General features: G+C 49.6%; 1 protein-coding gene across 1 annotated transcript in view; it reads right to left on the bottom strand.

The window, feature by feature from the left end:
* MSRB1 (methionine sulfoxide reductase B1) overlaps nucleotides 1-26,731 on the bottom strand; it is a 30,606-nt gene extending 3,875 nt beyond the window's left edge. Inside the window, exon 1 of the mRNA XM_026650758.1 lies at nucleotides 26,722-26,731. Within this exon, the coding sequence (XP_026506543.1) occupies nucleotides 26,722-26,731 (10 nt within the window). The remainder of the gene's footprint in view (nucleotides 1-26,721) is intronic.
* Between the last annotated feature and the right edge of the window lie 6 nt (nucleotides 26,732-26,737).

The following is a 26,737-nucleotide window of genomic DNA, read 5'->3' as shown; positions in this document are numbered from 1 at the left end:
TGTTTATCTTGACATTCCCTGTTTGAATAGAAATAGCTCCGTCTATAAGAGTCCTCATAACCTTCCCCTGTAACCTTTCAAATGAGCTGAATATTTCATTAAACACAAGCCTGCGGGGGATCTGCCTGATGCACCAGACATTTCATGTCTCATCTGGACACTGAAGACATCTGATAGCAACCCAGGCTCTGCAGCAGCGAGCAAGCACCGCTGGAGAATAATGGAGTTTGCCTTGTTTTGCTGCAAAGAGTTTGTGAAGGACACTTCCAGACCTCGCTCATCTGAAGTGGTATATTTTGAGCTGCCTGGACATCGCTAACCTGCACAAAGTAATAATAGCAATCTCATATTCTCCCTGGGCAAGGTCCTGGGGGGGGAACTGATTTGGAGTGGGAGGTGGAGCTCTTCACCTCAAAGATAAATCCAGTCAAGTCAGTTTCCTTCTGACAACTGATGGCCTTTGTCAACTGCACTGTCTCAGTACAGTTCCCAGTGGACCGATGTTACATGGCTGTTATTACAGATTACAGCGTATAAGTACCTTCAGAGGGAGAAAATACTGGGTGCTATAGGGCTCTTTAATCTAGTGGAGAAAGTCAAAACAAGAACCAGTGCCTGGAACGCTGGAGCCAGACAAATTGAAATTGGAAAGGCCCAAATTGTTACCACTGAGGGCGATTAACCATTGGAACATGCTCCCAAGGAAAGTGGTGGATTCTCTCTCTTGCTGTCTTCAGATCCAGATGCTTTAGCCAAACACAAGTGACTGGGCTTAATACAGGGGTAAGTGGGTGAAATTTATGAAGCTGGGATGCCCAGGAGGTCAGGCTAGATGATCTAATGATCCTTTCTGGCCTTAAATGCTTATGAATTTGCATATAAGGCACTAATCAAGGACAGGATGCCATTTGCTAGACGCTGTACAAACACATAACAAGTGACAGGGCTTGACCCAAACAGTTTACAATCTAAGTAGATAATAAGATAGACAAAGGGTGGAAGAAAAGAAGCATTATTATCCCCATTTTAGAGGTGGAGAACTGAGGCCCAGAGAGAATCAATGACTTGTCTAAGGTCACACAGGGAGGCTTTTGCTCTCCCTTGCATCACAGAAATCACCAGCCCGGAGGGCAACATCAGCAGAGTCTATTGATTCACTGGGTTATGGAGAATTAATTCTAGCAGAGGCTGCTTTAGGACCATGATAGAAGACAGCTGCTACCCATTTTGTAGCTGTTCTGGTTCCATACCTGCCACTCAAGGTGTCAGGATGAAAGTTACTTAGTGATAACATAAACTATCTAACCCTATAAAGAGACCGCAGGCCCCACTCACAGCTGATGCAAGCAACTAGAGGATTTAAGGACAATAAGGAGTTTTCTAAGTATATTAGGAACAAAAAGAATTCTGATACTGTTATTGGTCCATTACTAGATGGAAATGGTAGAAACATCAATAATAATGCAAAAAAGGAAGAAGTGTTCAATGAATATTGCTGTTCTGTATTAGAGAAAAAAACAGATGATGTAGTCTCATCAGATGATGATGATCACTCTTTCCTTCTACTAGTATCTCAGAAGGATGTTAAACACCAGCTACTGAAATTAGAAATTTTTAAATCAGCAAGTCCAGATAACTTGCACTCAAGAGTTTTAAAAGAGCTGGCTGAGATGCTTGCTGGGCGGTTAGTGTTGATTTTCAAGTCTTGGAACACTGGGAAGTTCCAAGAGACAGGAAGAAAGCTAATGTTGTGACAATACATTAAAAGGGAAAATGGGATGAGCCGAGTAATTGTAGGTCTGTCAGTCTGATATCAATCCCGGGCAAGATAATGGGTGGCTGATATGGAGCTTGATTAATAAAGAATTAAAGGAGGGTAATATAATGAATGCCAATCAACGTGGGTTTGTGGAAAATAAATCCTGTCAAGCTAACTTGATTTTTTTTTCATGAGATTACACATTTGGTTGATAAAGGTAATAGTGTCGATGTAATAAATGTAAACGTCTGGAAAGTGATTGACTTGGTGCCGCAACTAGAAAAAACTAGAACGAAACAAAATTAACATGACAAACATGAAGTGGATTAAAAACTGACTAAATGATACGTCTCAAAATGTAACTGTAGGTGGGGAATCGTCATCGAGTGGCTATGTTTCTAGTGTGGCCTTGTAGGGATCGGTTCTTGCTCCTATGCTATTTAACCATTTTATCAGTGACCTGGAAGAAAACACAAAATCTTCACTTATCAAGTTTGCAGAAGACACAAAAATTGGGAAAAGTGGTAAATAATGAAGAAGACGGGTCACTAAGACAGAGCCATTTGGATTGCTCAGTAAGCTGGGTGCAAGCAAATATGTGTCTTAATATGGCTAAATGTAAACGTACCCATCTAGGAACGAAGAATGTCGGCCATACTTACAGGATGGGGGACTCCGTCCTGGGAAGCAGTGACTAAAAAAATTTGGGAATACTGATGGATAATCAGCTGAACATGAACTCCCAGTGCGACACTGTAGCCAAATGGGCTAATGTGATCCTTGGATGCATAAATAGGAATCTCATGTAGGAACAGAGAGGTTATTTTATCTCTGTGTTTGATACTGGGGCGACTGTTGCTGGAATCCTGTGTCCAGTTCTGGTGCCCACAATTCAAGAAGGATGTTGATAAATTGGAGAGGGGTCCAAGAAGAGCCATGAGAATGATGAAAGGGTTACAAAACCTGCCTTCTAGTGGTAGACTCAAGGAGCTCCATCTATTTAGTTTAACAAAGAGAAGGTTAAGGGATGACTTGATTACAGGCTACAACTACCTACATGGGGAACAAATATTTAATAATGGGCTCTTTGATCTAGCAGAGAAAGGTATAACATGATCCAATGGCTGGAAGTTGAAGCTAGACAAATTCAGACTGGAAATCTGAAACTAATTAACCATTGGGGAGGGGAGGGATAGTTCAGTGGTTTGAGAATTGGCCTGCTAAACCCAGCGTTGAGTGTTCAATCCTTGAGGGGGTCATTTAGGGATCTGGGACAAAAATCTGTCAGGGATGGTACTTGGTCCTGCTGTGACAGCAGGGGACTGGACTGGACTCAATGACCTTTCAAGGTCCCTTCCAGTTCTATGATTGGAACAATTTACCAAGATTGGATGTTCTTCTAAAAGAGCTGCTCTAGGAATTATTTTTGGGATGTTCTCTGGCCTGGGTTATGCGGGAGGTCAGACGAGATGAACACAATGGTCCCTTCTGGTCTTGGAATCAATGAATCTACAGGTCCACTGATATCACAGGAAACATACTTGCTCACACCTGGGCTGAATTTTATCCCCAGGTCACATACATACACAAAGCCATGGATATTATCATGCTAAGAGCTAAATTTTGCTCTGGGATACATCAGTGTAAATCTGGAGTAGCTGGAGTGAAGTTAATGGAGTCATTCTGGATTCATACATCAGTGTAGCTAGAAGCAGACCCGGGACTGATACCAGCGAATCAGAATCTATTCCAATAGCATTGTCTGACCCATCAATCCTTAATAAAATAAATATGAACTAAACAGGCCACAGCCTGATCCTTCACTGCAGTGGCAGATTAGCAACTGGGCCCACGGGGCCCACACCCAGGGGCCCACGCCACCTGCAGGGCCCCCAGAAAAAATCTGCCACCCAGCTGCGGAAGCCCAGAGCCCTTGCCACCGGGCGGGTAGGACAGGGAAAGCCCCCGCACCAGACCCCGATCCACAGCAGCAGCACCGGGTGGGGGAAGCCCACCCCCCAGCAGCCCCCAACCCTGTCCCCGGCAGAAGCCCCTAGGCACAGGGTGGCAGGCAGGTCCGGCTCTGGCTTTTTTGCCGCCCCAGGCAAAAAAGCCTCCCGCGGCCCCCGGCCCCCCGGCGGGGAGCGCAGCAGGGGAGGGCACCAAGCCCGGCCGCGGACCCGCTCTCCCCGGCCGGCCGGAGCGCCGGGGGAGGGCAGTGAGCCCGGCTGCGGCCCCGCTCTCCCCGGCCGGCCGGAGCGCCACCCCCCTCCAGGTGCCGCCCCAAGCACCTGCTTGGTCGGCTGGTGCCTGGAGCCGGCCCTGGCGGCAGGGGAAGCCTAGCCCCCATGCCCAATGCCGCTCTCCGGCCAAAGTGCCTAGCAGGGCGGGAGAAGCCCCAGTGTCCTGACCTGGTCCCCCACAGAAGTGCAGGGGGTGGCGATGGAAGACCCAGCACTCGGACCCCCGTTGCAGCCCTGGGACTGGAGGAGCTCTCACTCCCTGCTGCGCTCCAGGGCCCTGGTGCAGGTACAGAGCAGGGGGTTGTAGTGGAGAGGCAGAATGGGGGGGAGTGGGGGACTCTGGGTGGAACAGGGGCAGGAAGAGGTGGGGCTGTGGGCAGGGCCATGGGCAGAATAGGGGCAGGCCATAGGCAGAAGGGGTGGGGAGGGGCCCCCCACTTGCTCGGGCCCTGGGCCCCAGGAAACCTTAATCCGCCTCTGCTTCACTGATACCCTTTTCCTGGATGGATTTTGGCCTCGGACCAATAAGCATTCATTCGCATGGGCAGTTCAAAGAGGCTGCAATTCTTGCACAATAAAGAGATTTGATTTAAGCCCCCCATTCTGCCTCAGTAGTAAAAAATCTCCCTGATAGCGATCTAGAGACACTCTTCTCAGGCTGAGAACCTGACCCCACCCATGTCACTTTGCAGCTACGCTCTCCATTACACAGACAGAGTTTGTTCGAACAGCTGCACACAGCTCCTGGTCCAAATGCCTGCAGCCTAGATAGGCAGGTAGGACTAGGTTAGCTTGCCCTGGTGCCCAAGATACTGGCCTGATTCTGATCTCCCTTAGACTGGTTTTACACCGATGATGTCGGTGCAGTTACCCCTGGGACCCGATTCTCCTCTCTCCCCCACTGGTTCCACACTAGTGTAACTCCACTGACTTCTGGGAAGCCGCTCTTGATTCACAGCAGTCTACATGAGATCAGAATCAGGCCCACTGTCCAGGCCTCAAGTCACCGCTCCCATCAGTTTTACCCTGGTGCAGCTCCATTAGCTTCAGAGGAGTCACTCCTGATTTAACCTGAGTACGGACTGGGCCGTTTATCTGTGCGTGTGCTTAGCACGTCTCTGCCCTCGGACTTCCAAAGGCAGCACTCAGCCATCGCATCTCATGCATTTTCCTCTCTCCCGCTCCCCGGGGATTTACCGCTGGGTCTGAAACACCCCATTATTTCCTATGGGGTCATTTTCAATCCCTTTCAGAAGTAGGGTTGGCAACCCTCCAGGATTGCCCTTGAGTCTCTTGGGATTACATATAAATCTCCAGGAGATGGCGGAGAGCAATCCAGGAGATAAATCATGGGGCATTCTGGAAGTGAATGTTGAACACTGAATCCGATTTATACAGTAGCCCAGCCAGTGTTTCAAATGCCATGGTAATGTGCATTTGCCTGCCCAGCAGTTTCATTGTGCTTGTATTTCTTTACCTTGTGCGATGTTTTATGTCATGACGTAAAGTCTGTGCACCGTCACTGATCTACACATGCATGCGGGCACGTTCGCGTTGTCTCTTTAGTCTACGCTCACTGCAACTGCCTCGCGCTTTCAAACAAAGAGAACAGAAATGGATGATGGTGAGGGCTCTTCAAAACACAGCAGCTCCAAATGTACCTTGTACTACTGTCGTTACAATGACGACTGGTGAAAAGACCCCCACCCCCCGACTATAAAAACTGCCTTCGCAAAGTCGATGAATTTACAGCAGAACACATTTTGTGTCATCGAGCATTTTCCGTTCCATAAGTCTAATCAGTGAGGTTTTGCTGTATCTGTCATTTTCTAATGGCATGCTATATTGTTTTCTGTATTTTAAAACAATGGAATAAATTAACGCACCCATGCACGCCTACACACAAACATTTACACATGCATTAACAAGCTAAGTAACTTAACCCGATCTCGCGATTTAAAAATGAGATTCACATTACCGTACAATTGGAGATTTTGCAATATTGTTTATTTATGCAACGTGCTTAAAATGTGAAAGTATGATTCACATGATGCTCCTTATTTCCACCAACAGCAAAATGATGGCTCTGTTGTGAAAGAGTTTTAGACGACAGTAGGTCAGTCACTAATGCTATTACATCAGGGGATGAAACCTCCCAGAATAGATCCAAACAGAGTTGGCAACCCTATCAGAGGCAGAGCCCTTCCCATGCACCAGCGATTCTCAATCTTCTTGAGGCCAAGGAACCAACTCTTACAGGACGCTGAGTCTGCAAAAGATGGCAACTGAGCTTATTGCATTCCCATTTTACAGGGGCATTGCAGGCACTTGGCAAATGTTTCCAATGCTAATCACTCTTCCTTGAGCCTACTATGAGAATCTCTGCCATTCAGGATGCCTTGGCAAGTGTCTTTTCATTCTGATTCCCTCGGCCAGACTGAACTGCCGTCCGCTGAGTGATCTCTCTTGTGGAGCTGCTGTGCTAATGCTGCTGAATGGAGACTTGATAATATGGGGTCCAAACGGAGGTTCACTGTCAAATCAGCCAAAGGCAAATGTGGCTGCTGCTTGCAGCTAACACCGCCATTTGTAAAAGACCTTTTGAGCGGAGTTTGGCAGTGTCTGTCTAACACCCTGGATCTGCAGTGTGGATTGCATTATTATGGCTGTTTAGGGATCCTGCAGACTGTAGCAAATCCTCCCAGATTAGGGACTCACAGGCAGAGACGCTTCTTCGTGGCTGCAGAATTCTCTTCAGCTTGCATCTGGACTGGCAACAGCCCTGTAGTGCTGCAGAGTTCTAGAGGCCTTTCTGTAATCCCAAACAGATAGGAAGGCATCGACTACTGGTCACGTAGCCAGGTTAAACCTTTGTGTAACGGGGTGCACGCCGCGCCCCGTAGGATTCAGCTCCTTAGCCCCACTCCTTAAAGACTCAGGGATGCTCCAAGCTGGTGCAACACCCGTGCTCTTTATTTTGTATCCGTTTCCCACCACCGGTTTCCCACTGTTTACATGGCTTGGCCTCACACCGGCCTGTCCAGCAACAGACTATAGGCTCCTTCCCCCATCTGAGCCTGACCTTCCCCTCCTGGTCTCCACCCCCCTTCTTCCACTTCCTCCCAGCCTTCTTGCTCCTGTTCTGAGGCTGGCAGGTGCGGGCAGTTCCAAGCACTGGCTATTTACCCAGCCCCAATCCATTCCCCCTGATTGGGGCTAGGGTGGCAGGAGCTGATTAAGGACTTTCCTAGCAGTGCCCTGCCACCCTTTGTCTAAGTGATTTTTTTTTGTATCTTGGTCCCTGATGATCAAATTGCTGGCACTCCTCAGCAACCTGAATTTGTCACCTACCATCTGCCTGGATAGCTGAGCCTGTAATGCACTCCACCTACTGCAAAGATCTGTCCCTGGAAGCACCAGTCCAGTGATTTTGCAACTCTTGCTGATGCTGGAGGTTTTGTACTCTTCAATAATTGATGTGTCTTATCTCTGAGACCTTGTTAATTCATAGCACATTTGACCTTGCTGAAATATACCAGTGCAAACTCCCATCTGCTCTAGAGGCGTGTTCTGGTGTCTGGCCTCTTTATTAGCAGTAAAAACGTTTTCTCACACCGTGTTCGGCGCATCACTGGGCTGGCCTCTGACTCTGTTTCTTCACCTGCTTAGACTGATGCTTTAGTGTAGGAGCCGTGAGGAGAGGAGGATGGGGGTGTGAACATTAGCACCTCCACTTCCACTTCAAGAGAGATCAGATAGTTTTCTCCACACCCTGGGGAAAGCAGGAGGACTTTGGAACAAGCAGAAGGGAGTCTGTCCCCTATCTAAATTCTAGCCAAAATTTTACACTGAGCCCATTGCATGCTGGGACAGAAGGCTGGGAGTTTAGTTTGTCCTGGGTGGTTCCCCAGGCAGGGCAGGCATGATCAGCAAAGCTCCCAGGTATGTCCTCACTATTGAGCCTCAAGGCTTTGATTTAAGGAGCCAAGGATTTAAGGACACAACACCTTGTTCCTTCACAAGGGGCCGAAGAATTTCTCTTAGAAACTAGCTGTGAAAAGGTCATTTCCTTCTTGCCCTTCCCCATCCCTGCACAACCCAAAGCCCACTGACGTCTGTAGGCTTTGAATCAGGTGCCATGTGAGTGCAGGAGTCCCGCTGTATAGTCCCACCAGATGCACAGCATCGATATTTTGTAGGTGTTGATCCCTCCCCCCCATATCTTCTGCTGCTAGTTTCATGCAGTTCCTCACCCCACGGTCACAGGAGAGATTCCTCTGCCTCCAGATGCAATGCAAAGCCTTTCTCTAGAAGCAAAGGCACTAAACAGTTACCAGTGTCACAAACCGCTTACCCCAGCTCCTGCTGCGTTGAGCACTTCACTCCCCCAGAGGATTGTGGTTGCAAACTTGTCAAAGGTTATTGATCAAGGAGGAAAGAAGATCCAGAGGGTAAGAGCCAGTTTACCACAGTATATTGGCCCTGGCAGCATTTTTAGTGATAGTTTAGCTTTCCCTTTTGCTGCCACTGTCTCCATGAATGTTTGTCCCCCAACCTACCTGGCCTCTTTCTCCTCCTCAGTTCTTCAGCCCATCCCATGCTCCCCTTCCTGATCCTGCCCTGGACGTGGAAATGAACAATGAACTCAAGTTGACACCCTCTGTTTGGTTTCTTTCTCAAGATACCTGTCTGTGCTGCGTACCTGAAAAGTCTTGTGCCACCTTGTGCTGAGTCAGGACGCCCGGATCCTGTTCCCAACTCTGTCACTAACCTATTGTGCGACTTTGGACCAGTCGCTTAAATTCTAGGCTCCCAAGTCACTGACATTCTTGGATCCTTGGTTCCTGCATCAATAAAGTATAGATCATCACACTGGCTTACCTTGCCAAGTCGCTGTGAGTCTTAACGGTGGCTAAGCTGTTATGACTCCTCAGATGAAATCTGCCATAAGAGGGCAAAGTATAATATTAATAAATCATAATCGTAATCCAGGTATTATTCCAAATCAGCCTGTATGAATGAACAACTTCCCAGCCTAGCTCTCAGTCATTTCTCCATCATCATTGATCTGAGCTATGTCTACACCTGTCAATGTGCATTAGGTCCTGTTATCACTAAGAGACCTGATGTTCCAGAGCCCCTGAATCCCTCTCTCCGTCTGTCCTCCCTTCCCGACTCATTTGGATTCCAGCAATAGGTTCCCACTAAAGCGGGAAGGGGAAGGTTGGCCGAGTCCCTTCTGAGGTCCCAGTGCCAAGCTGTTTAAAAGGCAGCAGCGCAGGGTGGCCCTGGAGGGAGGAGAGGAGGGAGGGTAAGAGCAGTATAGAGCAAGAGGGAAGAAAGATGAAGGGGCGCAAGGAAGGCTACAGAGGAAATGGGGGAGGGGGAGCTCCAGCGGGGTTGGAGGGATGGGGAGGGGTATTGAGGTGTGTGATGGGGTGCAGCAGCACCGGGCTGGGGCACAAGCTGTTTACTCTTATTCAGCCTGTGCAGTCAACTACTCCGGGTGGTTTCCTGTCCCTGCTAAGGGTGTAGGAAGTAGCCAGGCCCCAGGTTTCTCCCTGTGCTGGTGCTGGAATAGAGGGAAGACAGCTAAGGCCTCCCCTCTGCAGGGACTACCCTGTACCTTGTTTCAGTGGCCCCATGGGGCTTTGCAGGGGTGCAGAATAGCCAGGTGCAGGTCTGCCCCAGCCACACCCCCAAGCTGCCTCAACGCTTCCTCTCCACCCTCAGCCTGGCAACTCCCCTTCTGCTGGGGCATTCTGTGGAGGTCCCTTAGGCCTGGTTTCATGCCCCACGTGCTGGGTAATAACATGGGAGGACTCCATGTGTCTCAAACTGGCTCTTTAGTGAGAAAGCTATTGACAGAAGGGCTGTACCTGCAGCCGGCATTCCAGCCATGTGCACACAGACTGACTTCCTCGTGCCTCCTCCAAACACTTCCTTCCCGCAGCCTGTGCTCTTCCCTCCAAGTTCCATGCAGGTTGCTACAGGCCCTTAAAACAGATTCTCTTCTTCCCAGCTGTCTCATTAGTAATGGTAGCTGGTACCTGTGGGGCCACTAGCGAATGCAACACTCACAGCTGTGGTTTGTTGCATGAATAATACATATGTTCAGCTATTGTTATAACAAGATTTTAATTATGCCGCTGCCTCCAGGATACGTCTGCCAGCAAAGGGCTGTGTCTCAGATTATAGAACTGCTTAAAACATCCTCCGTAGTAAACACTTTGGAGTGAGGCGGAAGCTGGCTGGTTTATACCTGGCTTCTTAATCCCCAGCTATGACCTTTAGAATGGCCACAGAGTGGACAATGGCACAGAACTCAAATACCAGGCATGGAACAAATGTAGGACATGCCCCTCTAGTTTTAAAAGCCATTTTAAGGAAATCAGACTGGTTTGGTTTGGCAGTAGGCTGTGAAGAACCATGTACTTCTTGTAGTTCCTGGCTATGGTTGGAGGTTGTCACCATTTGATGGCTCCTTGGTGACTTATGTGAAATGAGATGGTGATCTTCGGTACCCACAAAATAAAATACCTTCACATGTGGCTATGTTGCCTCATGGTTTATGCAGGTGTCTACATTTTTCTGTTTGAAAGAGATTTTCTACCTCTTTTATAAGAAAAAAATTGACAAGAAGTTTTTGTATCTGTCTGAATTTTTCCACTTCTTCAACAACAAAGTTCTCAGTTTTCTAAAACAAACAATATAAATACCTAAAATGTCAACTACTGAAAAATGTTTAAATTTTAGAAACCAAAACCAACCAAAAAACTGGAGGGGGAGGGCGGGGGGAAAATTAGTTTTGTTTTGTAGGGGTTGTTGTTGGGAAAAAATCCATGAAATTTTTGGAATTAAAAAAAAATCCATGAAATTTTTGGAATAAAAAAAATGATTTATTTCAAAAATTTGCCTGAACAATACTTACTGTTTTCTGACGAGCTGTACCTGGTTTCTCCTCCTGGCTTTCCCAGGGGTTCAGTGTGTCTGGTGATGGGTCCCTGATTCTGGCTGGGGCTTCTAGACACTACTATAATGTTATGGGTTGGGACAGCTTAAACCTCTTTGAAATTGTGGGGGGGGGGGGGGAGGAAGGTAACCACTGCCCTGCATTTAAGATAGTTGTAAGAAGTCAGGTAACTAGGAAGTTGAAACAATAGCAGCCTCCACCCCAAACACGGGCATATGACACCGCTGAAAGCAAAAGGCACATATGGGCAGAGGGGATGTGTTAGCTATTGTTTTGTGAAGGTGTGTGTGTCTATGAGAGAAACAGCGGACAGAAGCTGAGAGAGAAGGCAACAAGGAAGCACCAAGTCGTGGGAGCATGGCACTGCAAAAAGTCTAGAGAGCTTTTGGGGCTGAGTGCTGGCTAACAGGGGCCTGGACCTGCGAGCAAAGACACCAGCTCCTGCTGATTGATTCTTGCTGGGTGCAGGGAAACAGAACTTCGTACCTTTTTCGTAAATACATAGGATTGCATCAAAGTAACACCAGACTCCTCACCAATTTCTCCTGCTAACTGGAACAACGTGCAAGATCCTGAATTTTTGCCTGGCCTCTCAGGTAACAAGGATTACAATACATATTTAAACATAATATAAGGCCAGGGGTCAAATCCTAGAGGAATGTATAGATTAAAATCTCTCGCTTTAAACTGTATCCAGAAATGACTCAGATTTACGCCGCAGAGGGGTTAGGTGTACATCCCTGAGTACACCCGCAGCTGCATTTTGCGCTAGCTGAAGCTTTCAAGCAGTCTTCAGCTGAAGCCCCAGGCAGAGGGCACTGCAGTCATCCAGTCTGGAATCTCAGCTGTCCTGTTGCAATATTCCCCAGAGGGCCCGATCCTGGCGTTTCGTTACTGATGTTAATGGGAGCAGGACTGAGGTCTCTATTGCAGCACGTATCCTGTGAGCTCCCAGCACTCATCATCCCAGCCTGAGTATCTGGCATGGAAAACACATCAATATGGCAATAAAAAAAAAGAAAAGAAAACATTGCCCACAGCTGAACTGGGCTGTTAATATGGGAGAATTTGAAGTGATCCTGGAAGGTTAAGAATCCTGCATTGAGACATGGAGAGATTCACCCTTGAAACCATACCATCAGCCCCAGGGCCCAGTGTGTTTGCTTGCTCCTGTTTAGCACTGACAACCTGCTCAGATCCGTACACTACCCACAAGTATAGGCAGCCCCTGTCCCAGAGAGCCCAGAACATAGCAAATGGGATGCCCTGACAAATACAGCGGTGGGGATCCCAGGGTGGTCCCCTGTTTCATTAATTATAAACTCGCTGCTTGGATTTGAAGGGGGGCAGGATGGTGGTAATTTAACAACATGAATTTCCTTCCTTATTCAAAGGGAAAGGACTTTAACCACGGAGAGCCAGCTCCTCCACAGCTATCAATCAACACAGCCCCACTGCAGACAAGGGAGAGAGGCCCATTTGCACCAGCTCAGGACCCGGTCCCCAATTTTCCTTTTGCAGCCTCTGTTTGTTCACGAGGTGGTTTCTCTTCACCCACCACCTTGGGGTTCATTTCTCTCTAGCAGGGCCCTGCACTGCTGGGCTTGCAAACACCAGGATGGGAAGGTTTCATTTGTTTTGCGAGGACATGAACCTGCTTCCACTGGATTTTGTCCCCTCCTTTCCCCATTTGAGCGGCCACTGTTCCTTAAAACAGATGCCCTGAAAGGGCCGCTTCGCAGGGGCTGCGTCCGGACCGACCCCGCTTGCAGAGGCTGCTTGGGGGGACCGGGAAGCCACTGCCCCTTCCCCGTGCCTGGCCTATGCTGCTGCACACGGAGTGTGAGCAGCATGCATCGGGAGCCGAGCCAGCTGCAGTCACGGTAGCACAGTGCCGGGGGCGGCGGGGAGGGGAGGGTGGGGGATTTATAGCATCTTGGCGCAGCGGAGGGGTTCATTGTTCACCTCTATAAACAGCAGGACAGGACAGGCTGCGGCTGTTCAGAGCCCTTCTGCCACCCCTGCGGCTGAGGGCTGATAGTTTGGCAACGTGACAAGGGGAGGAGGGGGGGATCTCCAAGCCTCTAGCTGCTCAAAGCACCAGCCCTGCCCACGCCGCAGCAACCGGGGCTGACCATGAGCCGGTGCCCGGGCCGCCGGGCTGCTCCCCGCCAGCCAGCCGCGCTCCCTCTCCGGCGCGCCTCGGAGCAGGCGGCGAGGCGAGCGGGCGGTGCGGGGCGCAGCTCCCGGGGAGCCCCGCGCTAAGCTCCGCCGCGCACCCAGCGGGCCCCGGCTCCCGCCGCTGCAGAGGAGCCGGGACTCTGGGAGCCGAGTTCAGCCCATAGGGATCTCGCGTGGGCGGATCGCAGCGGCGGGGCCATGCCCGGGCGCTTCTCCAGCTGAAGGATCCCGGGGGGCCGGACAGCCCCGCCCGCCGCCCCCCTTTCCCCGGCTCCCAGGCAGGTGAGTTCCGCGGAAACCTCGAGCTGGAGGCAAACGGAGGAGAGTCGCGCGTGGGACTTTGTTTGGGGTTTTGTTGCAGCCGGGCTGCGTGGCCGGAGGGCTGGGGCACAAAGACCAGCTCCAGGGGCTGCCCTGGGCTCAGACCTAAGGATTCAAACCCCAGAGGCAGCTTGTGTCCCAGCCAGGGGGGTTGCCCCCGTGTTAGGGGCGACCCAGGAAGAGCGCAGGGCTGGAATGATCTCGGGGCGGGCTGTGTGCTGTCCACACCCCAGGTAAAGTCCTTTTGGGGCCGGCAAGCCGCGCTGCGTTGGAAGCAGCAGAATAATCCAGCAGTTTTTCTGGCTCGAAATTAATGTCACCAATGCAATGAGTTGTGAGGAGCTCAAGAAATTACCAAAAGAAAAGTTCTCGAGACAGTCGCCCACGTAGAGACACCCAGGGTGAACGGTTCCCCGGGTGGGTTTGCGGAACACATTGCTGCAGAACTTGTTGTGAACCTCAAACTCAGGTCACTAGTGGAACATCTATACGTGCATTGCAAATATATAGTAGAGTAGGGATGGGTTTTCAACTACAAGCAGTTCAGACCTGACCAGACATGAATTCACCTGTTGTATAAGTGTGCTGTGGATGATATGTAACTGGAGGGCAGCGTGAGGAATGGACTCTGCTGGCTGGCGAGTTCAGCATATGCTAGAGACTTTCAAGGGGATCCCACCCCTCTGTGCCATGTAGCCTCAATGGTGTCTTCAACCGCGGGGACCGGGTGCTGCAGGAGATTGGTGATGGCTCATGGGGGTTTTCTCCTCTCAGTAGGATGGACCATTTTTACCATGGGATGAGGGTTTGGTGAACTATGGAGAATGACTGGCTGGTTTCCCAGGGTCTAGGGTTAGAGATCCACAGCAGAAAATGCCACCATCCTCTTACCCCTTCTACTCCCCACCCCCCACTGCAAAAAAAAACCCCAAACCCCACCCTTTCAGAGACCAAACACTAGGTGTGGAGAGTAAAATGCTTTTAGAGCACTAGAGGCAACGCTTCAAGGTCAGGAGAGAGGACTATTGGCAAGGCAGCCTAGAGCTAGCTTGCCCTGGCGCTGCCCCGTGCGTGGCAACCTGGCACCCTTTGCCGCCACTAAATTCACTTAAAAAGAGGCCCAAGACCATCTCCTTCCCAAGCTGATCTCTGCAATGCTGCCGGAGTTTTAACGGATCCTTAGCATCCTGCTCCCACTTGGCGACTGGAGCAAACCGTGGGTGGACACAACAGAGGGGCAGATACGCATTTGTGTCTCCCCTCCCAGTGCAGTTGGGATCCCCCTAGCCAAGCAGAAGTCTCCTCGGCTGCTTTGGCATGGGTTTTATCTGTCTTTCTAGTGAATACAGCGCTGGGGAAGGGTGCAGGATTAACAGACCTGGCGCCGTGGCATCTCTCTTCCCAGAGCAGTGGTCATTGTTATTTATTTCTATTGCCTGCAGAGGTGTGCACGGTGCTGTACAGAGGGTTACAACAGACAGCCCCCCCCAAGGACTTTGCAGGCTGAATGCCCTGTGCCTTGGATCATGAGAATGGATCAGTCTAGGGGTGTGTGGAGAGGGGGGAAGCTCTTCAGTATGCACCTCCAATGGCCGTCTGTGGGGGGCTCCCTGTGGATCTAGATCCACAGATGGAGAGAGGGCAAGGAAGGGAGAGCTGGGAACCTGAGGGTAGCACCTGGGCTCCACAGGCTTCTTCCATCCCCCAAACCCATAGGGCAAACAGGAGCAAGGCAATACACTGAATCTTCCTCCTCTGCTCCAGGGATCACCACCCTACGCGGGCTCAAGGGGCTGCAGCGGTCAAGGAATACTAACAGCACAGCTGTACTGTCCAGGGTCAGTAGGAGGCCCCAGGGTGGCTGGGAGACCGACTGGAAGTAAGGAGAGAGTCTCCATGCAGTTGCCCCAGGAGATTTCCTTGAGATCCCCACAGGATCAGCGAGCTGCTTGCATGTATAAGGGCTGCAGGATGCAATGCCAGCAGCCAGTAATATTTAGGCTCCAATCCTGCAGTCCAGCCCCTGCTACCCACCCACAGCCCTTTGCAAGATCCTGCCCATAGCTTTTATCAGGTGGATGTACTGAAGTGGATGGTGGCTGTTAACGCTGTAAGACAGCCAAGTAGCTCTGAAGGTGATCTGCAAAAGAAAGAATCTGGATTCAATTCCCTTTGTTTTGCTTCTTTATGGGGACTGAAAGGTGCATGCATGAGTGAGCATGTTGGCATGCAGGGTTCTTTCTCCCCTTATAAATATCAGGCATCTCAAGTCTTTTCTTCCCTGTTTTTGCTGGATAGCTCCTTGGCTGACCAGGGATGTGGATCAGATGCTTTCCAAGTATTTAGCTGAAGGCGCTCATTCCGTAGTAAAGGGACCGTTAGCTAAAACCGAATACAAATCACAAGCAATCCCCTCTCTTCCTCGAGACCTTTGATGTTATAAGCCCAGTTGTTCTCCAGTGGGCCATGGAGACAAGGCCTGAATTTTTAATGTCAAAAATATTGAGACACATTTTGAAACAAAAAGAAAACATGCCTGCTCCAGCCTTTTCTCCAACATGAAGAAGCAAAGAAAGGGTGGGAGGGATAGCTCAGTGGTTTGAGCATTGGCCTGCTAAACCCAGAGTTGTGAGTTCAATCTTTGAGGGGGCCACTTAGGGATCTGGAGCAAAATTGGTACTTGGTCCTGCTAGTGAAGGCAGGGGGCTGGACTTGATGACCTTTCAAGGTCCCTTCCAGTTCTAGGAGATAGGATAGCTCCATTATTTTATTTAGGGCACAGGCCCCATAGTTTTGTCCTTTTCCAATCACCTCCAAGCGATATGCTCTGAACATCAGCGCCCCCGCTCCTTCTAGACCAGTGGTTCTAAACCTATTTATCATCGTGGGCCGCCTAGGCAGCTCTCTCTGTGGTAGGGGGGCCACATCCACACAATATATATACTACCTGTATGGCCCTGAGGATGTCACATGGGACACAGCTGTGTGCTGATTGGGCCGCAAGCAGCCTGCAGGTTGAGAACCACTGCTCTAGGCCCAGAGCAGAGTGACTATCCAAGTGCACATGGAAGCCTCTGAGTTCTTTGGTTACGAACAACTGATCTGGGCGCAGCTCCGAATCGAACAGGGGCTGTGCCCAGGGCTTTGAAATCTCTGTGCTCAGGCAAGCGGTGGCAGCCACTCGGCCTTCTGGATGCTGCCATTTCAAATTAGGTCAGTCATTCATCGCAGATAGATTTCTGCAAAGCTCCCTCCCAAGAGGACAAAGCGGAATTTGTTAGCAGTGGCAGGTGCCGAGGGACCATTAAGCGAGGACCTCTCGCTGCAGCGTGCGTCCTATGGATCAGAGAGCAGCAAGTCACTGGAGGTGGCAGTGGGGCCCGTGGGGAATGGGGAGCTGAGGACACGACTTCCCTGCCTTGTTTTGTGGTGTGTAGAACAAGCGATGTGTTATTTTTCATACCGGTATTTATTATTCAGAGGGATCAAACAGGCTGGAAAAGGCTCATAAGAGACAATGGGCCAAATGTCTCCTTGGGGGCCAATCTTCAGCTGGTGTAAATCAGCAGGGCTCCACTAACTTCATACTTAGTGGAGCTGCCAGAGTAGAAACACCAAGGATGAGGATATTTTTACAGTAACCTCTGTTTTAGGTACAATTGTCATGATACCCTCTCAGGAGTAGAGCATGCTGGTAAGGGATTTTTGTCCTGAAAAATTGTCCTCTAATCAGATAGAGTCGGATTAAATAACAGGGGCTTATTATCCAGATTCGAGCCCTGCATGTTGGACCCTCCACCCCTTTTTAACACCAACAGGAAATGCACGTGTTTATGCAGGGTTGCACGTGGCTCCACACGTTTCGTGTAAGGCCAGCCTGATCTCTGGGAGGCATGGCACAGCGTTAGTGGCAGCGGATACGGGCAAGTGAACAGACACTGAGTCCCGAATCGCAGCAGGGGGTAAGGGCCCATTCCAGTGGAGGTCAATGAGAGCTGGAGCGCTCCTCTCCCTTGAACGCATGCAGGCCCCATGTCTGAATCCCGCTGCCTGCACGGCAGGATTTCTGCTGCTCGTCAGCACAGGAATGGGGCGCTCTCCTTGATGCCCGTGCTCTTGCATGTGAGCTATATGCTTAGAGTCGGAGAAAACAGCAATGCAGAGAGCTGCACGGGGGTCTCCCTAAGAGATCCCTGACCCCTCGGAGACCAGACTGTCGTGGAGCGAGTGTCCACTGCATTCACTGTACAGAAGTTATTCTAATGCTTTGTATCATGGCAGCACCTGGGATCAGGGCCCTTTGTGCTAGCTGCTTTATAGTCACATAGTAAGAGAGAGGCCCTGCCCCCGAGAGCTTCCAATCTAATCGGAGACACCAAAGGAGGGGAAGCAACTACCCAAAGGCCACAGCTGGGACTAGGGCCTAGGTCATCTGACTCCTAACCCGGCAGCCTGAGCTCTAGACCACATAGCCTCCTGAAGGAGTCCCTTGGTCATTATTTGGGCCAGAAAGAACCAGAGGCGAAGGTGGACTCCTTAAAAGGCTTAAGAACGCCCCCTCCTTGAGCCAGTGGTCAGGTTGGGATTAAGTTTGCATCCCCCGCGGAAGACAGAAATTCCTCCCCGAGCCGCATTAGTAAAGGGAACCGGGAACTGGGAACTTCCCTGGGCGCTCAGTTACACCTCCGTCACTGGGGCTACGCCCGCCGCACCGAGATCAGAATTCAGCCCCTCCAGGAGAAGAGGGCGCTCATAAAACCCCCCCACCCCACCCCAGCTGTCCAGGCCATGTTAAAGTGACGCTCTCAGCACCTTCCGTCTCACCTCATGATCAGCCCGGCACTTACGCAGCGCCCCAGAGGCACGAGGAGGGGGAGTGTGGTCACACGTTCTGCACCTGCCGTTTTTATTTTTATCTGGGCCGAGCGGTGAACGTCAGTGCTCACAAAGGTGAAAAACTGGGATGGCGCCAGCTAGGCAGGGCAGAGGAGGTTGGGATTGAGCTTCCTGGCCCAGTCCTGCCAATGGCCCTCTACCCAGACACACAGCCTTCCCCACGCCCACTGGGCACCTCACTTCTAGCCTGCACCCACCCTACTATTCCAGCTGTTGGTCTGACCCAGCTCTGCCAATGCACCTCGGAGCTGTCCTGCAGCCTCCTCCCCCACCCCCCATTCCAGCCCTGGACGCCCCAGCCACACAGCCTTGCCACTGCCCCATAGTCCTCACCTGCAACCCCCTGCAGTTGTAGTCCTGAGCCTGACATCGTTCTGCTAACACCTCAGTGCTAACCTGCAGCATCTCCTGCTGGTCCAGTCCGAGGCTCCTACACACAGCTGCACCAATGCCTTTCAGTCCTGACCTGTAACACCTTTTTACAAGGGCCACAAATCTAATCCACTGGATGAGAAGGAGTCTGATGCAGAAACTGGTCAGGGGCAGTGAGGCAGCGAAGCCAAGAGGTGTAGGAGCCTTTGGGCTGTATCAGGTCCTGTTATTTGTATTACGGTAGCACCTAGGAGCCCCAGTCATGGACCAGGTTGCCACTGTGCTAGGTGCTGTACAAACAGAACAAAGGTGGCCCCTGCCCTAAAGAGCTTGTCTCGCTCCCCCTTTCACTGTTTGTGCACAGAGTGACCTTGGCCTTTTGGGGGAGAGGGACTTCAGCGTCTCCCCAGTTTCACCCCATTACTGCCACTGCATGCACCCATTCTCTGGTCCCGGAGAGCTGGAGGCAGCTCCATCCAGGACTATCAGCAACACCGCTCTGAGCATCATGCGGGTTGAGTCAGTGAAGAGCAAGGCAAAGTGATTCCACTCCCAGGGGTGAAGTTTCCAAAAAGCTCAGGACCTGAATTCTACGGTGCTGCCGTAATACCCTCAGGGCGACACTGATTGCAATGTTTTTTATGAAGCTAGCACCACCAGGCAAAGCTGCTCAAGGAGTCACACACTTGCCCAGGGCCTATTTTGGTTCAGGATTTACTCTTTCCTGACCCATCTGAATCAAAACCAGCTGTCATAATATATAGCCATAACTCAATAATGCTGCTTTTCTTCAAGCTAGGCTTGTTTTGTAGATCTCATTGCAACTTAAAAAAAAATCAAGCCAAGCTTGAAGATTGTACCTGAGGCTGTATAAGAAATTCCAATGTGTATTTACTCTAGTATTCATTGATAAGTCACATATTTTAAAGCAGAAGCTCAAGAGGACAGAGTTAAAAATGAGCTTCAGCCTTTTCTGTCCATGTCCTGCATTTTGGGTGCTTGATTTCTCAGCGTTTGGCCAAACTTTTTGCCTGGAATATGTAGATCTGTTTTATAAAAAGGTCAATTTGCAGATAATTTACATCTTTTGATTGCAGTTTGGTTTCCTTCAAACTGCATCACTTCCTAATCAAAGAGCAACTGGAGGAGCTCTCCAGTCCCCAGACTAATAACCACAGCAGTTTGGTTTCTGTATCCGTATATTTCAGTGATAATTAGATGTGGGATTTCTCACCCTTTTGGTTGGCTCATAAATCAGTCTCTTTGAAGTGAAGCAAAACTCTGGTGCAGTCTTCACTAGCAGCCTGCTCCCTGCTCAAGCAGCCACTGACAGGTTTAATAGGCTGGAGAGAACTCCTGGAAATTATTTTTTTCAATTAACTCTGGCTAATTTTGCGACAAACGCAAACACTAATTTGGCAGTGGCTCATCTGGGAATAAGATGCTGGGAGCTTTAATTGGATAGAGTCCAGTTGGATGAACCTTTATATTACAAAATGATCACGTAGCATTTGTAAGTATCACCTGTTCATTTTAATAAACATGAAGTACGGTAAATAACTACGGTAGCCGTTACAGCTTTGTGCAATTAAAGTGTTATCAGACTAGAGACATGGATGTGCTTTCCAAGAACGATCAGACCAAACTGTCCCAAATGAACAATCCTAAACACTGGATCATTTCAGGATGCAGCTCTCCTTCATCTCTATATTGGATCAAATCAGAACCCTGGATACAAACACCTACAAGCTCCGAGGAAGTTTGGATCCAGCTGAGACCCCATTCCTAGTATTTTTGACCAAAATTTTCAAAAGTGACAAGTGATTTTGAATGCCTCAGTGTTTGGGTGACCAATCTGAGATGCCTTAACGGGACTCTTTGCTGGGGGAGAGGAGGTGCTCAGGGCCGCCCGGGGGGGGGAGGCAAGTGGGGCAATTTGCCCCAGGCCCCCCATGAGAATATAGTATTCTATAGTATTGCAACTTTTTTTTATGGAAGGGGCCCCCGAAATTGCTTTGCCCCAGGCCCCCTGAATCCTCTGGGCGGCCCTGGAGGTGCTCAGCACTTTCTGAAAATCAGCCCCCTTTAGGAGGTCTCAAATTTGGCCCTTAAAAATGGCACATCCAAACTCCGTAGTCACTTTGGACTCGCTTGTCTGTGGAGATGGTTGTAGCACCTTGCAAGGTGGACAGAACTGGGTAATATGCCTCAAAAAACCGCTGGTGAGCTTTCTAGTGACCCTCCCTGCCTTCTGTGTTTCAGAAGTCACCAGCACTCTGCCAGTGAAGTGGTGTATTCATGGAACTAGGCCTGGCATGTGGACCCTCTTGTGCCATGAGGTTCCTTCATATTCTGTACGTTGTGTAAAGAGTGAAAGACACAACAGTGGGGGAATAGTGATCTTAGTTATCCACACAGAGCAGGATACCATTCAAAGGAAGGGGGGGGGGAGGGTTGAAGCAGTAGGCAGAAAAAAGAATCACATTTCACCTCTGTGCCTCAGTTTCCCCATGAGGCTAATAATCCCCTACTTTCCAGGGAGGCTTAATTCATTAGTGTTTGGAAAGCGCTTTGAGACCCTCAGATGAAAGTTGCCACTGGTGTAACGAGTTTTATTCGTTATAATTCTATTGTACGCTCTTCCATGAGCTGTGGGTCAAAATGGGTCTGCTCTTGGGTTTAGATTAGCTCAAGTGCTTCTCAGACCTCTTGGATCTACAAAGCAGGCTGAAACTCTTGTGCGAAGAGCCTTTTTTATGGTTGAATTGAGGAACTGGCCTAATTAACACAACGTGGGCAGCGAGGAAAGATGGCAGCCAGAGAATTCCCCTGGTTAAATATTTGCCATTTTGAACCCTGAGCAGGCCCGCGAGGTTATCCTCCAAGGCTCACCTGTAAAAATCACAGGGGACGGCTACGAGTTCTAAGCACCAGGTTTAACCTACCTACTGTGTCTGAAAGTCCTCACTGACATCCTAGCAGACCCTTCAGCTCTTTCAGCTTCCAGGAGAGGTGCACACTGCATGGAACGGGAATGGGTGTAAGTCTTTCTGGCAAGACCTGTAGCCAAGGTGTAGCCTGCTTTGCGTGGCCATTAGTGGCCCCTGTCTGATCCCCAGCTTAAGTATAAGGATTTGTCCTGGCATCCTTGGCCAGCCTTCCTCCTTCCCCCTGAGGTAGTGCAATGGGCTGCTGCCTTCATTCCCCAGAGGTGGCTGCATTTCAGTGGTTGATATATAGCATGTACCATACTTTGAGTTCTTTCCGGATGAAAGCTACTAGATAAATACAAGCTGTTATTACTGAACAGGCTGCCAATGTATCAATGGCCTCTTAGGATACAGGACTTTTTCGCTTTTAAAAACCAAGCAAAATATGACTGGGATAATTGAAGAAAGGCCAAGTTCTGAGAGGTGCTGAGCCCTCAAGCACTTGCTGCTGACACTGCAAAAGGTCGGGGCCTCTCAGGATCTGGCTCTGAATGCAAAAGCTACTCTTAGCCAGTATCTGCCGATTCCGTACCTGGAGCTAGTTCTGGTACCCAGGGGGCAGCAGGCTCAGTGGGTGGAGACGATAGCGTGACTCAGGACAGTCTGCTCTTGTTTGCGAGCAAGCAGCATTAGGGAATCTGCACAACGGCCATGTGACTCGTGCCACACAGCGTGGGCCACACCCTAATCCGTGGGTAGGTTTTTCTGCCAGAGGCAGTAGGGCAGCAGTCTGAGCACTGCATTGGGAGCCAGGTCTAGTCCCAGCTCTGCCTCTTGGGCAAGTCGCTTCACTTCTCTAGGCCTCAGTTTCCCCATCTGTAAAATAGGCATCATGATACTCACCCTACTTTGTTATCTATGGGAGGGATGGAAATTGCTCAGACCAGCTCCATTCCCACTGGCAATCGTGTAACATCCCTGGGGCAACTGCAGGTGTTAGTTACAAGGACAAAGGAACCGTAGGAAAATATTTATGTTTTTAGCTTCTTTCAGTGGTATTTGGTAGCGGAAAATAAGGTTGGGGGGCAGCACTGTGGGACCAGCCATCTCTCCACACCCACCTGCAAAGTCTCCGCAGGCCACCACATAGCTAAACTGAAACATGCTGAGTAGATCAGGACAGGGACAGGGTCTTTCTCTTCCCAGGTGTTTGTGCAACAAGTCGAGGGGGGTCTCTGGGTGCTGCCACAACACAGATAATAAATAACGGTGCTCAATGCGGTTTGGCAGAGTAGAAGGATCGTTGGAGAATTGCTCCGGCTCCATCTTGCACCTCTATCCTTGTACTAGCAGCTCCTCGCGTGGGACCTGTCTACACAAAAGACATTTGCAGAAGGGTAACTAGCTCACGCACACCAGAGCACACCCCTCATAGAGACAGGCTGCCCTGATACAGAGCGACGCTTACGGCAGTGCAGCTTTCTTTGGTCTGACACCAGAGTACGCGTGCAGTGGTCCGAGCTTCTACCATCATCGAGACCATTGCAATCATCTAGTCTGACTTCCTGCACAACACAGGCCATAGGACTTCTCTGTGTAACTCCTGCTTCACCCCAGTAGCTGTGCTTTAACCAGAGCAGCGCTTCTAGAAAACATCCGCTCTTGATTTTAAAATCGCCAGTGATGGAGAATCCCTTGGTAAGTTGTTCCAATGGTTAATTACCCTTATAGCTAAACATCTGCACCTTATTTCTAGTCTGAAGGAGTCTAGCTTCAATCTGATCGGATCTGGTTGTACCTTTGTATGCTAAACGGAAGAGCCCGCTATTACCAAATTTCTGTTCTCCATATCGGTACTTTCGGACTCTGCTCCATCACCCCTGACCATTCCCTTTAATGAGATAAACAAATAAATTGGGCTCCTGAAGTCTTTTTGCTGTTGGCTGCGTTTTCCAGTCTTTGAATCATTCTTATGGCAGTGCCTTGGCATTAAGGTCTGCACCTGTAAATTCCTTAATGACGGCAGGACCTGGGACTTGCAGCTAGCAAGGTCTCTCCTAGGCCAGGGTTTAGTTCTGTTCTATGAAGTGGTTGGTGAACTCTCCAGGGGAGCAATGTATCCAAGGCCCATCTACACCATCCTAAGGAGGGCACTGGTAGAATCTTTCTTCACAATCGCTCTCAAAACAGGGTATTAAACAACCCCGGTCACTTAACATAATCAGTCAAACCACACCTTTAAAAAGAGCTTCATTTAGCATGACTGATCACTACCAGACAGGCTTTCTCTCTCCCTTTTAGCTCCTCCCTGGAAGCCTGACTCCTGCTCCAGGTGTCCCAGTGCAAGCTGATGGGGCCGCCCGTAGCCCATTAACCCTTTCTGGGACTTGCATGCCCCATCGAACAGAGGAGGAAAGGAAGGCTGTTTTTTCTGGTGCGCAGAGCAGGGAAATGGGAGTCCGGACTCCTGGGTAACTTTGAGTGTAAACTCTTTGGGGTAGGGACAAGGCTGTACAAGGCTTAGCACAATGGGGCCTAACTGGGGTCTCTAGGCACACCTGTAATAGCTATCACTGGGTTCTCTCCCCAGCTCTGCCGCCCACGCTCTTGCTTGATCTTAACTTCACTTTGCCTTTGTTTAGCAATCTCTACAATGGGGATGAGAACAGCTGTCCTGCCTCCCACGTGGGCTGGGACGTGCCAGACATGTTCAGAAAATGCGAGGCTAGTTTAGCTTCAAGACAACGGGCGACAGCAGGGCAGAGCATCACGAACTCTGAAGCTCGAACATCAGCATGCCGCGAAAGCTGCAAGGTTAACCTCAGCCTCCTCAGTGCCTTCTCTTGTGATCTCACTGGAAGGAGGTAAATATCCAGCTACTGCACGGCGCGGAAGGATGAGATGAATGATATGAGACGGCTGCTGCTGAGAGGCCGGTTAAGTGCCGCTGAACAGACGTCTTTGTTCTGCACCTCTAGACGCCTCCTGACAGCGGCAGAAGTGTAAATGCAAATCAGTCACCATTGCTAACAAACGTGCCGCATCTCTGCCGCTGACTGCAAAACGAAGCGTTTGCAAAGGCCTTGTAGCTAGACAGGGAGCTCTCCAGCAAAATACAGTGGCTAGGTCCAGTGCAGTGCTCTCTGTAGCCCCGAGGAGATGCTCTCCAGCCCTCTCCTGGATGGACTGGGGCATCCGTCAGGTTTATTCTGGGAACAGTTTGCTCATGTAAATCAGGAGGAGGTAAGGAATATGAAGCCCATGAAGCATGAGATTATATAAACTGAGCCAGAGGCGGCTGCTGCACCGCCTGTAATTAATTCATGTCTGTAAAGTTCTTTGAAGATCCAGAGCCCAGTGCAGCCCTGGTGTAAGCAGGCCAGGCTAGATGCACCCGCTGACAGCAGGGCTCCATTTGGCCCAAAAAGCTCTATAAATGCTAAGCATTATTTTTCCCCACTGTAAATCTGAGCAGCACTGGACACCCCAGCCTGGCTATTTGGAACAGGAACACAGAAACATGGAGTCTGCTTTGGAATTCTTTTCTAACTACTCATTTTGAGTACACTGCTTGGCACAGTAACAAACTGGCTGGGGTTGATAGCCCCTCTGCCCCCTACTGGATGGAATAAGCATTGCTCAACTGTGTGTCATGGGCCCTATACTGCTAACGAAGATTCTCCTATAGCGTAAGTGATCTGTGCTTTTGGAGCCAGGGGGAGCAGAGTTCTAGCCCAGCTATCACTATGACGTTCCAAGTGGCCCTGCGGTGTGTCATTAGCAGGAGTTTTCTGGCCAGAATGGTAAACGTTTTCACCCCACTCCTGCTCCCTCCCAAGCAGAATAGCAAATACTGTCATTTATTATTTGTATTGTGGTGATACCTAGGAGCCCCCACGGAGTCAGGGCCCCACTGTGCTAGGGGCTGTACATACTCCTAGTGAGAGACAGTCCCTGTCCCAGAGAGCCCACAGTCCAAACAGGCAAGGTCAATAAAGGGAGACCGTGAAAGGAAGCATTATGATCTTCATTTTACAGTGCGGGAAATGAGACCACAGAGACTAAGGCACAGATTCTGAAAGGTACTTTGGCACTTAACTCCCATTGATTTCTATGGGAGTTAGGCACCTAAATAACTCTAAGGAACTGGGCCTACGTCACTTCCCCAGAGTCACAGAGGAAGTCAGCACAGAGTCCGGAATTGAACCTAGATCTCCCGAGTCCCAACCCAATGCCTTAGCCATCGGAACAGCCTTCCTCTCCAAATAATGCATAACCACAAATGCGAATAATGATTAATAATGTTTCCCGCCTGATTTTTTTGACCAATTGCTTGGCAGAGCTCGGGAGGGTTGTGGTGTTAGTTTGATATTTTTGGATGGAGCGATTTGGCAATATTTCATGACAACTTGGAAAATTCTCTGGTAAAACAAAGTAGTTTTTGGGGGGAGGCTAAACTTTTTGTAAATCTAGTAAAAATTCAGATGATGGAATTTTTTCCCTCGTACAACACAAGCTTTTGTTTAATTGAATTGGGGCCATAGATATAGTTTTAAAACCATTTGTCAATGTATAGCTAATGGAACACATGGGTAGCTCTGGCTTAAACTTAAATATCTATTAAGCAAGCAACACAATTAGAAAAGTAAGATAATGCTGTTTAGTACTTGGCGGTTTGTTCTTCCATTAACCATAAGAGGCTAAGAAGATCAGTCACCACCAATAACTCATAGTGCTGTAGGATAAACTGCCCCCAAAACACAAGTAGAATTATTAGATTTCTGGCATCATTTCTAATGTACAACGGATTAAAAAGAAAGCTACAGATGAAATCCCATGTTGCATTTTTTTAAAGTAAGTTGAATAAGGTAATGCGTGTGTGTCAGTGTTATCTGTGTGTGTCAGGAGTTGGGCCTTGTTGTTTATTCATGTGCATGTGACCGCAAACTACAAACCCCGCAAAGACGTACGCATGTGGATAAGTTAACTCATAGGTGTGGTTCTATTAAATTCAATGAGACTGCTCATGTGAGTGAAGTTACTCACGGGTATACATTTTCGC

The sequence above is a fragment of the Terrapene carolina genome, unplaced genomic scaffold, assembly GCF_002925995.2.
Source record: "Terrapene carolina triunguis isolate 2854851 unplaced genomic scaffold, T_m_triunguis-2.0 Scaffold93, whole genome shotgun sequence".
In the NCBI taxonomy this organism is placed as follows: Eukaryota; Metazoa; Chordata; order Testudines; family Emydidae; genus Terrapene; species Terrapene triunguis.
The sequence above is the reverse complement of the archived record's forward strand: the minus strand, read 5'-3'. Positions and strand labels throughout refer to the sequence as shown.